General features: G+C 39.9%; 1 protein-coding gene across 1 annotated transcript; it reads left to right on the forward strand.

Annotated features, from left to right (window-relative positions):
• The first annotated feature begins 812 nt into the window (after nucleotides 1-812).
• LOC118771555 (HERV-H LTR-associating protein 1) lies at nucleotides 813-15,131 on the forward strand. Its single transcript, XM_036519563.1, has 13 exons — nucleotides 813-855; nucleotides 4,348-4,404; nucleotides 4,901-4,981; nucleotides 5,724-5,807; nucleotides 5,954-6,037; nucleotides 6,253-6,336; nucleotides 6,713-6,769; nucleotides 7,613-7,752; nucleotides 8,500-8,527; nucleotides 9,003-9,089; nucleotides 12,516-12,711; nucleotides 13,343-13,425; nucleotides 15,076-15,131. Exons 1-13 carry the CDS (start codon nucleotides 813-815, stop codon nucleotides 15,129-15,131), a joined length of 1,080 nt encoding a protein of 359 aa, XP_036375456.1.
• The last annotated feature ends 312 nt before the right edge of the window (nucleotides 15,132-15,443 follow it).

A 15,443-nucleotide genomic window follows, 5' to 3' on the forward strand; every position in this document is an offset into this window, starting at 1 on the left:
TGCACCAGTTATTAATAAAGAGATATTAAAATGCAATTTGCTGCTCTGTGGGTAGTATCAAGACAGCTTGATGGTGTTGCTTGTCTCACAAAAACCACGATTATCACCCCTCTTTACTCCACTGACACATAGAGAAGAGAGATAGCCATCAAAGAAAAAATCCGTATTTGTTTCTTACCTTTGTTCAAGCATTTGTTTGCCTTGCTTTTTTCTTACAATAATGTGAATTTGATCTGAATACAGATAAGTAATATTTGTTGGTAACAACACAGATTAATGGCAAACTAACTTACTGCTGTTGTTGTTCTCGGTTAATATTCATGCTGCATTTTATATCACAATTCTGTGCTCTGATTGTGCTTTTCCAACTTAAAATATCACTGCTCTTGTATTTTCTCTTTATGACTTAAACCACATTTTTGTTCATCTCAGCAATCTCCAAACTTGTAACTTTATCTAGCGTTTATCGAAGGTCCTGTTGTAACACTTGGTTTCATTTTTTCTATAAACGAAAGGACAGATGTACACATACACATACGTACCTACAAATGTTACATATTTACAATGATTTGCCTGGTTGGGGTGGTTGTAGTGCAGCATGAGAAGAGAAGTCTCCTTTCAAAGGATTTTCAGAAATTTTCCCCGCTTACATCATCTTTAACCATGTCTCCGCCCTTCATCTGACCTCACTTGTGATGTACATCTGAACTCCCAGGACACTCGATACAGCTGGAAGAAATGTCTTGAGTAATCTCATCTTGATCTCATTAAGGCTGCTCAGTTAGAACAACCACCCAATGTCCTCAAAAAAAATGTTTCCAGTAAGGAAACCCAAAGCTGGACGAAAGGACGCAGGTAAAGTTACAGTAAAACAGAGTGACCCAAAGAGTAGCTTTGGCCTTTTAAATCCGGCCAAACTCAGGTGAGCTGGCACACTCGGTACTACTGCATATCAATGGAACAGGGGGTCAGCACTGACTCCTCTGTGACTCACACACAACCCTGCGGCCATGGCAAATACAACACTCACTTCTCTGTACAGACACACGCCGCATAGAGAGGGAGCAGCTGTAAAACTATACGCCCTTAGAGGCAACTTCTGGGCTTCTTTGCTCCTGGGACTGTGTCTTAATTTAGTGTTTGACATCTAACTTTGCTCAACTCACTGCTGAGGGTAATGCAGATGTATCCCTGCAAGTGGTGTACATATAAATATGTGTGCATATACACCACACATGTAATTGTGCCCCAGAAAGAAGGTGTCCAAATGGAAGTGTATGTTTTGTATGGGTAAGGTCCATCAAATGGCTGTGCAAGTATTTTTAACTGTACAGTGTATACACAGATATTGATGTCCTTGATACTGAAATCATTTACTGTATTAGTCACTGCATAAGTCCCCCTACAACATCTTGTTTTAAAATTATGCCACCAATGTATAATAACAAAGCATAATTGTTTTCCATTCCAAAAAATCCAGAAGCCTTACAAATGGGGTGCATAATAGCTACTCTTTTGACTGTAATAGCTAATATCTCAGCAAGATAACTGTTTATATTTACAGATATCAGACAAATTTCCTACAAAATTAAAACTAAAATTTGAATATTTCAACATCAATAATACAAAGGGAATATCTTTACATGAGAAAAGACCATTTCCACAGTGAGAAGACAGGGCCAAACTTGCCAAAGAGCTGTGTTCCCCGTCTGGAAAGGTTAAGTGAGGAAAAGGGTCAAGGGCCAAAAAAAGTACGGAGGTGTAGAGAAGCAGAAAGGTAAGGGTGTTCCTTATTTCAGCGTGTACCTTTTGGCTTGTGAGCGTGGCACCATTAACAGAACTGCAGGAGACTGGGCCACTCTCCTCGGGAACATGCTGTAATTACAGTGGCTGCCCTGAATACTCTGTGCCAGGTGTAAGGATACAGATCAGAGGCGGCTTAAAGTGCATATGCAGCAGGAGATGCAAAATGCCAAATACCTTCAATAGTTTATTCCTGCAGTTTCCTCAAGGGATACACGCTGAAACGTTTCCTCCTTGTGCCTCAAATTTAAAAAAGACATCCACTGAAATAAGGTGTCATACTTTGCCTGAGTTAAAAGGAAATCATTGTGTTGAAATATGTTTATCATTTTGCCATAATGCATTTAAAAGTTAAATGTTAAAAGTTAAGTGCTGTTTAAAAGCTAAAAGTGCTCCTAGAATTCCTATTGGCCAGTCTCTGAATCACTCTGTTAAAAGAAGTAGTGCCTTTTACATGCAAATAGTCTAGTCTGTATATAAAACTGCATTCAGGCAGTGGAGTCTGGTCTCGGTTTTCCCCGTGTGAACTGTTTCCCAGGCCCCAAACAGTACCCAAAAAGCCCCAGCCTTATTTCCTACTGCCAATTAAGGCTGCGCGCCTGTGAATCAGAGTGCCACCACTGTGCCATTAAAGAGACCATTCAGTTTCCTCTGTGAGAATAATTGCAGCCACAGAGTTTCATATAACACGCCGGCCTGTTATTACGGCTATTTAGAAAGTGATTGTGAAAAGCCAATGGGACGAAGACCACACTCGGCACGCCTGCCCGTCACAGCTCCATGCCGTCTCCAGAGCCCAGTTGATCTTTATTTTTCTGCCGGGCTTCCACTGAGGATACTCGCAGCCGACAGACAGCCCGGCACGTTCTCTCAGCAGTCGGCGGGGACCAAACAGATGTTGACCAACCGCGACCCTGCCGCACAGCTAGTGGACTTCAAGGCATCACACTAAACATTCAGAAAAGGTGAGTCTGGTTCATTGTTTGCGTGTGGCTGCCAAGATGAAATATATGAGAGGAGACAGTGCTTGGAAACTTTGTTGCCTCTTGCTTATTACTTTGAGGGACAGGTGTGAACATAGTATGATAATACAAATTACAGCTAGGGGAAGTTTTTAATTTATGGAGTGAAATGACTAAATAAATGTCAAGAGTTGTGTTTGTTTCTTTCTTTTTATATTTAAATGAATAATTCCTCAGGCATCCAAACATCCTTCAGGCTTAAAAGGTATTAACCCCTTTGGTACCAGTGATGTGTCTGAATTTTTCCAATTAAGGTGTAAGGGCAGAACAATTTTTTTTATCTTCCAAGAGGACAATAACCTGAGGGTTGTTAGTTGACTTGCTGGTGGGAAATGATGTTGCACCCTTATTTAAACTGCTTTATTAAAGGTCCAGAAGTGTAAATGGGAAAAATAGGGAAGCTAAATGCATTACTCAAATTTAAGGACTAAGTCCAATATGGTTACAATCTGGTCCTTAGCTTTCACGAAATACTTGGGCAACACTATCTAATCGTCTGCTGCCTTGTTGCAGTTTTTCCATTCTCTCACAATGGCAGGCTTCAGGGAAGCGAGAGAACACTATTGGTTATACTTCAAAGCATGTGTAGCTGTCATTCTGCTCACTGCCTTCTACAATACAGGTACTGTTGCTAATCACTTTCTCTTTCAGCAGTGTGCCAACTACTAGCACCTGCCTTTCTCCTTCTGCTTTTGGCTGCGAGATCACTTTGTTAACGTAATCTTGCAAGTACAGAATTTTTAATCCTCATGTTTTGTTTAGTAATATAACATTATTATACATGAAAAGACAATTCTCGCCTCCCTCCACTGAAAAGTGCATCATGAATGCACACTGTCATGTTTGACATTAAAAGAAACAGTTCTGAACGCTTATAACTCCAGTGGAACTGTGTGATACAGATATTTTCCTTGTTTTTTTTTCACTTATTTCTTTTGCCACATTCTGACTCTCTGAACTTGATGCCTTCAAGTTGGCATCAGGATAGCATACACATTTCTCACACTGGGCACTTTTAGGTGGTAATCAGGCTGCCATAGAGAGTGCTGAGATTGAATTTGGATGTACTGTACTCACTCCTGCATTTTTGAAAAGTCTGCTGCCCTGGGCCTCCAGCCAGTCCACTGCACATCGCCACACTGGAGCGCTCCCCTTGAGGGAGGTGCAGAGAGAGGTCACTGAGACCATTGGTATTTCAGCGGTTTTCTAAACACCGATGTCTTACTGGCTGTTCATTTTCTCAGAGACTTTTCAGCCCTTCTACTGTGGTTTAAGCATTAGGAATGTTGCTGAATGGAGTGGTTGATTTAAAATTATTGGTGCTTGGAAGTGATAATCCTTTGCAACATTTTGATGATGCCTGTTTACTATTTATGTATTTAAGTATTCTTGGAATGTAGAATATGTGCCATTTGAGAGATAATACTTTCAATTTATGTTTGTGCACAGTTTGACATATTTGCCATGTGACTATCATTTCTTGCACAGTTGTTACATAAACAACATGTGCCTTTGTTCTCAGCTGTGAGAAATAGCTATTTGAACAGTGTGGAAAAGAGAGAACTTCTGGCATCAACAGGTAAGATGCAAGATGCTAATGATTTTAATCTCCACCACAGACACCCAGTACATTACCTTGATTGGATCAACCACAGACACCCAGTACATTATTCTGATTGGCTTGCATTCATCACATGACTTAAAGGCTTATAGTGTCAGCTCAAACATTCTGTTGGTCCACTATTGCAGTCCTGGCTCACATGCTGTGATAGATCTTTTTTTATCTTTTCATTGGAAAAATGATAAGCTACTACATATTTTAAATTTAGAAATAGCTTGTAATTAATTTTCCACTTCCAAACATTTCACTTACATTGCATATTGTGGTTTCACTGCACACAGAAGTAATTTAGGAAATTTTTTGCTCTAGTCTACTAATGATTTAACAAATATTCATATTTGTTTAATACGTGCAAAGATGCAGTTGACCTACTTGCATTCTGCTACCTTTTCCCAATGTATTTATAAATGTTTTTAAAAATAGCACTAACAACCATATTTTTATTTTTTCCCAGAGATCCCAGTTGAATACATAGATCCTGCCTCCATAGATCTTACTCCCTTGATCAATAAATTAATTAATTCTACACAAACTGGTATGTTGCAAAACGATCAATTACAACAATTAACTCATACAAGTAACCTTTACTGTAATGAAGTATTTCCAGTATGTAATATAATATTCAGGAATACAACGGAATGACTGTCTGAATATAAGCACTTGCGTTGTAACACAGGTCTTAACTGCTAAAATATGTCTATTAAACAGAAAGCATATTGTAGACCTTAACACTCAACAGACAGCACAGATGGGCAATTTACATTTTTGTTTGATTTCATTTTTCTAAAAATGTCCAGTCTTAAACCTAATTCATAAAATATCTTGCGCAGTATGACAGGTTTGAAATATTTCAAATCCACAATGTAGAAATCAAATCTATAATTTTAGGTTTGTAAAGAGAGACTGGTCTCAAAAACGTTTTAAAATATGCCAGGAAAGAGACTGATATGTTATGTAGTAAGTAGACATTAGTATGGCCATAGTGTATTACTGTGGTGGCAGTAAAAAGGCTACATTGCAGTCATTTAAATTAAAAAAAAAAAAAAAAAAAACTTTCTACAACCTTCATGTTAAGACCAGTTAATACAACAATGAAGTGATATTCAGAAATTATAAATCCAGTAATGCCTGCTGCTACCATTGTATAAATGCTAGTGTTAAGCCATGATACATACACTGTAAAATACATGTTATTACAGGATATAGGTCATATATTTTACGTTTTGCAGACATTGCACATTTAGAGAGTGCTGAAATATATTGTATCCCTTTCACAGGCTCAAAGCAGCTATTTAGCTTACTGAGTGTCACTTCCCACAGCTCCCTCGCTCTACATAAGCTCACTCTGCTGGTGTATAACAGTATGTATAAACCTGCATGCTGACGCCCCACCATGAATAAATGAGTCATTTTGTGTGTACTTTCATAAATATATATATATATGAATGCTATCTTTTATATAGTTTCCTTACTGAACAAAAATAAGTAATTGATTGCTGCTCTACAGTTTCCAGTTTCAGAAATATTGAAACCAGTACATATCCAATGAGGTACTGCTATTGTATAACAAACAAGACCAATGACTTAACAGGTGAGCAGATATTTAAAATCCTGTATAACAGAATATTGAGTAAATACCTGAGGCAATATTGTCAAATCTGGGAGCAACAAGGCTACCTAAGTTTCATCAACTCCCACTCTGAATGGCCCAGTGAAAAACTAGTTCATAAGATTGATGTTAACAGAGTCATGTGCCACACAAGGTGTATACAAAGCAAATAATCTGACCATTTGGCTTCTCATTAGATTTCACTGCCATATTGCTGGATGTAATGGGAAATTCCACAAGCTATCTTCAAGAGCTTTTCAAATCCAGCTCCATATTATCAGGTAAGCTACCACAGTTGTCATAGCGACAGAGTAGCAGGACCGGTTGGCATTGAGCATGTACTGGAAGCTAAAAGAACATGTAACTTATAAACGAAGCCTTTTTCCCAGCATGCATTACATGCAAGAAAGGCTCATTTGACCTTTGTAGCTTCTCTAGCTCTCATCTTCAAGGCCCAGGAACCTTGCCTGATGCCTTGAATTCCATACAGTGGCCGTACAAGCCAACCGAGATTGGTGGGACTGGGGTTGTGCTGAAGGGGATAGGTATTTGGAATTGTGGGAAAACATGACTGTGTTAAACTTCTGGTGTGTGCTTGTCCTGAGGATACTCTTGAGGAATGCAACAGTCATCCTGGTGTTTCCCGTTTGAACACAGTGAGCCAGAGCAACATTTCAGACTGCATCTACATCTGCGTGATGGCAGGGAGAAGTGGTGAGTGATGCACACAGATGTGAACCTCCGGTACAAAGTCTTGTTATGCATTGGTTTATACGGAGGAGGTCGTTATGTCCTTCAGCTGCGTGCTAAAGCCTTATCTGAGCTACATTTAAGCAAGCGTGAACTGTCATTACCATTTGCTGTATTAATTCTGTGAGTTGAAGAAATTAGAGTGTAGTGTTGTGGAAATAATGATGAAAAAATCTTGCTCAGACATGCAAGTCAAAGCAGGACTTACATTTCGCCACGGTTTACATAACACCGTTGCATTATGTCCCAACTTGAATTATTTACATTTTGTTGATCTGATCTTATTGAATTGATTTTTAGCAAAAAAGGTGAACTGGAGATCCTAGTAGTGCTTCATAAACATACAGATATGGCAATCTAAGGGCAGAATATATCAGAGTATACGGTAATATCAACAGGTAATTCAATACAGTGATAGCCTACATCCCTCGGCTTGGTTTATCTGCCAAAAGCAGCTGCCATGATCTGAGCAATGCACTTCCATCTTACGATCTCAGTCATTATAACGGCTTTGAACGTTAAAACACCACCTTGTTTTTAGGGCTTCTACGCTCCACCTGTCCCGCACAAAGAAAGTGACATCACTTTGTTAAATTAGGATGATTGCAGATGCACACAAAAAGATAACGGAAATTTAAAAGGTCCGCAAGAACATGAGCCCCCCTCTCCGCCGGACCCGTAATGGCCTCTGATGTTTCGATAAGGGCGGCAGAATCGTCTGTCAGTGTCTGTATGAGGTCTGAGATGCCGTAAGTGAGGTTTTGACTTTAATTTTCTTATCAGTCCGCTCCGGCCTGTTTTGTTCAGACAGAGACCTGTCCCAGCTGTGGGAGATGGATTCCATCAAGCCCCTTTTCAACCAGACCATTACCGGGGACATCCACAAAGGCAATCTCAGCCTGCTCAGCTCCTCGCCAGATAAGATGTTCTCACTCGGGCTCTGGCCCGTGACCTTGCGTCCCTTTGTTCTGCAGGAAGCGACAACGGGGGAAATAAACATCTTGCCTTCTGAGTCCATCCTGCGTTCTCTTTTGGAGCCGGATCAAAAACCGATTAACTTGCAAGGGCCCATTCATGGCCGTTTCATGTTAAAAAATAGAAATAAATAAATAAATAAATAGCTCTCCTTATCAGCCTCAAAGCCAGTATTGCTCTCACAGAAGTGCTGTCTTCTGGAAATCAATAGTGCTTCTCATTCTTTTTCTCCCCCACCCTTTTTTCAGGTAACACTTCAGTGCCACAGTCACCGATTGGTAAGGAGGAGATGTCTTTGATTAGTTTCTTTGCTCACACATGACCCTTAACAGTGACTACTTAAAGTAAATATACCACAATTGTATAATGTTATTTGTTATGTTTATAGGTACATATTAAACAATTACAGTATTATGTGATGCATGTAGTTTTTATTGATATTTTAAAACATGCTACACATGGCTGGGTGCAAATTAATATTTCATGAGAACAGATGATGATTATTATTATTTTTTTTTTTTTTAGAAAAAGTGTATTATTACTACACCATATTTGGCTTCCACAAGTTTTATGGAAATTGTGGAACACAAATAAATGATAGAATTAATATTTATAAAATGAAGTGTCAATGTTGGTATGTCACCTTGTCCTAAAAAGAGTGGGATCACTGGATGACAAGTTCAAGCGTCAATTCCTCCTCTACTTCCACTCAACCGCAGGCCAGCACACTCCACACCACTTTGCCGGGTGAGTCACCACTGTCCCCAGAAAAACAATGAGGTCATGGCTAACGTGCTAATGCGCTGACAGCTTAGCATAGTGTCAGGATGACTGAGCGTGGAACTGCTGCTGGCACGAACACTGTTTTTAGCAGGCATTTAGAGGGAGGTGAAGGCTAAACTACAGTGTATGTCAGCCTTGAGGACCCATTTAGTCCAACAGCCATGTGGTTTGCACTTAATTTTGACAACAGTGTTGCATTTTTGTCACAAAACAATATGACCTCAGCAGTATTTTGTACAACTAGCAAAAAATGGTAACACGTATTTGATAATGAGTCCAGGAAAAATAACACTTAGTGGGGAAAGGAGAGAGTAAGCAAGTCACTCATACTGTGTTAATAAATAAATGCTTCCATTCCATTCTTACGTTTCCATTCCAGGTTAACCTGCATAACATTCAAGGTCAAACCGAATCGCTGTTTTATCCATTTTATTCACAGCACCAACGACCTCCACCATCACCACCACCACAGTCTTGCCCACCACTGCCAGACTGCTCACGCAAGCGCCATTCAAAGAGAGGCCAGGTAGGCTGCAGGTGATATTGCAGGGAATGAAAAGCTAGTCTTTTAATTAGACTGAAAATAATGAACTAACAAAGTGTTTACCACAAGCCTGTCTTCTACCTTATAACAGATAGGAGTATGTTTTATTTGTGAACTTCTTTCCTTTCTTTATAATTTTTTTTCCGTGCGATGATGGATCTTCTTCTCAGAGATGGCAACTCTATAAGTTTCTCTGGTTTCCAGTTCTCAGAGTACACTTTTACACTTTTATTTGAATATTTTATTTGATGTGTTGCATGAAAGCCTACTAAGCTTTCATCTCCTGTTCAAATAAATGCAACATTCGACATGAGAGAATTGTGGATGATATTTAGCTGGGCTTTGCCAGTGGTGTATCATACACTGATGTACAGCATGTGTAACTGCTGTACCCTGTTTTGGAGTTACTGTGAAAAAGTCAGTATGATGATCAAAGACTATGGGGGCTTCTCATTGTAAGACTTACATTATGTTTGTTTAACAGGAACTTTAATCCAGGTCAGATTACATTTTTTATAATATTTATATTATCCTTTTATACTGAGTCAGTTCAGCTTAAACACCTTGTCCAAGGGTATGACAGCAATACCCTCAGATTGCAATTCCATGCATATCACAGTAGTGGCAAGGCAAAGCACCGTGGGAAGCTAATAGCATGTCTGGTGCCCACCTTTCCCCCCCACTATCAAACCCTATCTGGAGTATTTGATTTACAGATGGTTTGCAGAGGTGATTCAGTTCCCACCACAGCAAAGAGCAATGAGCTACAGTGTGATAGTAGCCATGGAAACACAACCAGACTTTTGCAGAGAGCCTCCACAGAATAGGTCAGAAAAGGTTAAAACCAAATTAAGCCTGCTGTACATAATTTTCTGTGGAAAAGTGACTGGCTAACATTAGGATATTGTGGAGAAACTGGCCCAACACTTCCCACAAAAATGAACAGAGAGAAAAAAAACAAATAAATAAATAAATACCAGCAAACAAAAGGAACCAGCCTCAGCACATAGTCAGCTGGGGGGAAGCAAGTTTCTGCTGTCCAGGCTCACACCTGTATTTAATATGCCTTTAATTAGGCAGGTGTGGCTCATTAGGTCATTAGCCATTGCTGGTTATCTAAAATAAATTACACTTAGTGACAATTACAATTAATTAAACACTGTTCAGGTGAAATTGATCAGTGAGCTCAGTTATTGACAAGGTTGAAAATGGAAAGACAACAATCTGTAGACATTTAATAAAGTGACAATTGACCAATTGATTTAATATAAATTAATAACAAATATGTTTTCCATTTTATTTCTGAATATAGAAGGTTTGGATGGTTATAGGTGCAGATTTTCAAATATGAAAAATAATCATTTATGCAGGCTGTTTTTCATTAAAAAAAAAAAAAAAAATCATGCTATGTTAACCAAGCATCAAGCATCCTGCTTCTGCCAGCCCCACCCCTTCTGTTCTCTAATTAAGAGAACCTGCTCTTGATGTTTCCTTAATTGGCTTCCAGAGATCTTGTTACTGGCCATACCTTCATGTCCATAAAAGGATACATAAATTTCATGTTTATATTCTAAACTGTAATGGGATTTTTATTTTTTTAAATTAACAAGCAGTTGACTAACCTTTCATCAAAGCCTTACTAAATAGTGGGAAGATCTCGATCACTGTGAGAGCATTACATTACTGGCCATGTCAAAAGAGATCAAACTATAATTAGTTGGCATATATACATGTAAGGCATGACAAAAAAGCCCAACCCATCAATGCTTACTTACACACCTAGTGTTTACTGATGTAGCTGAGGAAAGGTAGCAGCACCTTGACAAAACCTTAGAGCAGAATTACTTGGGTAGGGAGTCTAAAAATCTGATGATTTTATAATTTCTCATGATGTCTCTAAAACATAACAATTTTAAGCATTTGTGTCATACAGTTATGACCATAGCCTTCACGCCTAGCTTGTCTGGAATTTCCCTCTTTCCCTCTGGGTATTCGTAACTACCCTCCAATTGCTGTAAGCAAAAGTAACACTAGATGGCAGCAGTCGCACATGATTTCTAGTTGTCGGAAAGGATACCTCCACATCCCTGACACAGAAGGACAAGGCAGCAGAGCGTGCTGGTTCTCAGCGCCAAAATGCATTGCAATGAGACATCCTTACTGGCTGTTTTACATTTTAATTGGCATGCTGCATTTTGATACATTGTGTTCACCGATCGTCCTTGAAACGTGTCCGAGTTTGGTACTTGAAATGTCGATAGGTTACGCTGTCACTTTGTGTGCGGCAGTGCGCCTCTTTCGAGATGGTAATCATATCGCCATACACCTGTTCTCTAGCGATTGTTATCAGAGTCAGCCCTCTCTGCAGGAGTTTATGGCGGAGCAGCAGGGAACGTTATTGTACAAGCTACAAACGAGGATGATACGACAATAGCAGAAGTTCTGCATAATGAAAACGAAATACTTTTGAACAAGGAGAGGCAGCACCTCGATTGAAATTGCAATGCAACCCAAAGTCAACAGCGCTGTGTACGTGATGCAGGGACAACAACAACAACAATACTACTACTACTACTAATAATAATAATACTGCAAATACTAGTGCTATTATTTAAAATATTAAAAAGCTCTGGATGTCCATTAGGATGAACGCTAAATTTAAGCATGCAGTTCACCAGGAGGAACACCACATGCATATGTAAATGTAGGAGTGGAGTGGTCAAGTCAGTTCTCTAAGGGCCAAGCCTCTGTAATTAGTTAATGGTGGCAAATCTATTGCGAGGAACAACATCAGTGTTTGTTATACCAAAGGCTTCATTTTGGATTTTATTCCAATGGTCACATTTTATATTGCCCCCGCAACTATCTCCTGAGGGCTGCATTCCAAACCCATCTGATCTCCAGCGGGCAAGTGAGCACTTATCAGTGTTAGAAGTTTTAAATTTAATGTAATAAAGTTTTTAAAAAACCTATCAGACCCTGGATGTCAAGGATAGTGATTGACCACACCCGGGTTACATCATGCCAAATGATAAATCCCCTAAAACTTATTGTAAAAGTGTACTATTGTAGCTCAAGATGCCTGACAGATGTAATTGATTAGAAGCAAGTTCATTAGACAGGACAGATTAGTACTTCAATTCTGTAGAGTGAAACATTGGTTGGCAATGACAGAACACCGTTGAAATCTGATACATACTCTTGTGGTTAAAGGGTCTTTGTTTTATTTATGCTACCTGCAGCTCTGTACATGAATGAATGTAGTAGAGCAAAATGGCAGCTAAGGGCAAATAAAAACTTGTCCAGCTCTCGTCCCAGTCCAGTCGAGCCTCACTCCCAGTTGCAGTCCCAGTCCAGTGTTGAATAGCCGGTTAAGAAATTCGGGCTGAGTCTGTGTCTGTTTGCCAGGCTGCCCATGGAAGAGGCCAGAGCTAAAGCCCCCAGGAGCAGAGAGCGAGGAGGCTCTGCTGGTCACCCCCACCTCCTCCAGTATCTCCACCTCCACTGTCAGTGCCCACAAGCTGCAGCCCTGCGTGCTGGAGCTCTGCAAGTTCTTCTCTCAGTGCCTGTGCCGCGCCTACAGCACCAAGGCCCGGATGAAGAGGCAGGCCACACGCCGCCCCGTCCCCACGACCGCTGGCCCTCACATGCAGTTGCACACTCACACCTATCACCGTGGTGGGATCTCCTGGAAAAGCCTGACAATCCACAAAAAGACTGTGACTGGAATACAGAGGGTTTGGTTTGAAAGGGGCTAAGCTGAGGCTGAAGCCTGCACTCAGTATTAGTGCATTGTAGTTTGTATTTGACTTTGAATAGCCATGTTTTCATACCTTGCAACACATAGTGGGTTCAGCAGAAATTATGCAAAACTATGTGTGAGTGATGATAAAGAGCACAAAAGACCTGCTTTGCTCTTAACTTATTTACTTTAAAGACCAGGTGCATTGAATCCGAAACAGATCGAATTCGAAACAACATTAGGTTTAGTGCAACAATGTCAATATGACTTGTTTCAGAAAACTAATACTTAAACAAGCCAGTCATGAAATAGGAGGTGAAAGTGATGAGATAGAAGGTGATCATGGGAAATATCTCCCTCCCTCTATCTGTCTCTCTCTCTCTCTCTCACACACACACACACACACACATGCACACACACACACTGTATATACACTTTCACTATTATGAGGACTACAATCCCTAAACTAAATCAGTGTGTGTATGTATTACAGGTACTGTGTTGATACCCATCCCTGGTACGTGAAATACACTTCGGAGGTATGCAGGAGGGTTAAAAGAATCACCTATTCAAAAAGTAAGTGCTGTTTGGTGGATCTTGATCTTTGTTGATCAAAGCCCATTTGTGGCAGACTCATGAATTATATGACTCATGAACATTTAACTGATTTGAACTTAAACTGATTTAAAATTAAACAAGCAGTTTAAAAAATGAGAACCATATGAACCTCTATGTTTCTGGTGCTATTTTTTCCAGGTCTGGAGGGCCAGAATGTTTCAGCTGTTTTTATATTTAAGAAATTGTTGACAGATTTATTAATCTTTGTGTTGAGTAAATTCAGTCCTTTCTCTCAAAGAATTCAGACCTTGTTTGATGGTGGCCCTTTTCAGCATACAGCTACCTGACCCATATAAACTTTAAAGCAAGTGACACTTGCATTTATGGAGAACTGCTCCAGATAACTTCTTAAAAGCATTTTCCTCAGACGCATCACTGCAGTTTTTTTTTTTCCTTTCAACTTGTGACATCATAGAGAGAATCACCATCTGTTCACCGGGCCGAGTACGTAAGTCGTTTCTGTTTAATGACCCACATGAAAGCAAAACAATTAGCATGGGGTCACGTAACCCTGTCAGCCACTATCAGTCCTGCTAGATAGTGAAGTCACTGACTTGAAGCGGGTCTCATTAAGCAATGTCAGTCATAACCTAAAAAAGGGGAAAATAAATTAGTGCGGGCTGTTCATTACACGTGAGATTAAGGCAGCTGTTTTTGTGCGTCGGGCATGGAGTTTATGATGAAAGCTGACCTAAATAACGCCTTCTGACTAGGTGTCCTTGAACAGACATAATTGGCTGTTGAAGAATTGCATTGCATAAGGAATAATGGAGTGATGCATTTACTCTCTTTTCAGCCTCACACATGTATGATTCTTGAGCCAAACACCCTCTTTCAGCAGCTCCATAACTTTGTCATCCTCTGTGGCTATATGGCTTGTTTTCTGCTTATCATGTCTTTTGCTATGATGCCTTGGTAATTCCCTGGGTTTTACAGGAAGCAGCTTTCCAGCAAAATAGCTGTCTCTTGTTGGCATGTTGCGTTCTTGTTGGAGTGTCTATATCTCATTGCCTGTTGTAGTCCTTCACGCTTTGAGAAACTCGACACCAACCAAAATTCATTGAAAATTTTCTGCCTGATCGAACATTACGCATTGCGTGAGCGGTTATTGTCTCTTGTACGCTCTTGTCTCATTACTTTCCTCATTACTTGTCTCAGTTGTCACATGCACATGCCTGGCATCAATATTCAGCAAATTCATACCAAACTCATTAATGGGGAGTGTAGCATACAGGGAATGACGCATTTTTGGAACCCTCTTGGAACACTAATACACTTCCAAATCCTTCTTCTTGCTTACCACTGTTTATACAGTTCTGCTCTTCTTTATATTTGATATCTTACTCCTCTGTCTGATGAGATCTGCTGGCAGAATTTTTTTTTTTCACTTTAAATGGACACCAGGGATGAAAGAAGCTTTTGGAGGATTAATCAGAGGTCCTGTGGTGTTACAGGAGGTATTTATTGAATCCACCTCATTATCTTTCCTCAGCATAAGACGCAGTAATGAATCTTGTGAGCAATGCAACAAAGCACAGGTGAAATGATCAAGGTGTAGGTGCTGAATAATGTCGAGGTCTCACTTTGTGCTGTTGCTCCATCCCACAGATCTGAAGCAGAAGTGCCTGGCCAGAATGTGCACAAAGCTGGGACCAAGAGTGTGAAGGATTAATTGGCAGAGGGCAGCACAGGCTGGAGTTCCAAAGTATCCAGAAGAACATTCCTTCAAATACACAGACACGACTATCACCTTATGCCTTCATAAAGCATCCGAAGCCTACATTTCACTCTGGATTTGCTGTCAGCCTAGGGGGTAGGTCTTTGCAAAACAACAACCAAAAAAGGAATAGTTTCTGGTTAAACTTTGTATTTTATTATTTCTTAAGTGAACTCTTTACAAAGATCAACAGCTAAACAAATACTATGTAAACTGCACCCCAAAATGTGAAATTTGTGTTTTTTCCTCATTGGTATGG

This window comes from Megalops cyprinoides, chromosome 24 (genome assembly GCF_013368585.1).
Source record: "Megalops cyprinoides isolate fMegCyp1 chromosome 24, fMegCyp1.pri, whole genome shotgun sequence".
NCBI classification, from domain to species: domain Eukaryota; kingdom Metazoa; phylum Chordata; class Actinopteri; order Elopiformes; family Megalopidae; genus Megalops; species Megalops cyprinoides.

Excerpts from the sequence above, each read along its gene's own strand:
- LOC118771555 (XM_036519563.1), top strand. The coding sequence starts at position 813 with ATGTTTCCAGTAAGGAAACCCAAAGCTGGACGAAAGGACGCAG. Across the intron at positions 6,337-6,712 it reads ATCCAGCTCCATATTATCAG|TGAGCCAGAGCAACATTTCA; the intron begins GTAAGCTACCAC and ends GTTTGAACACAG. Across the intron at positions 6,770-7,612 it reads CGTGATGGCAGGGAGAAGTG|ACAGAGACCTGTCCCAGCTG; the intron begins GTGAGTGATGCA and ends TGTTTTGTTCAG.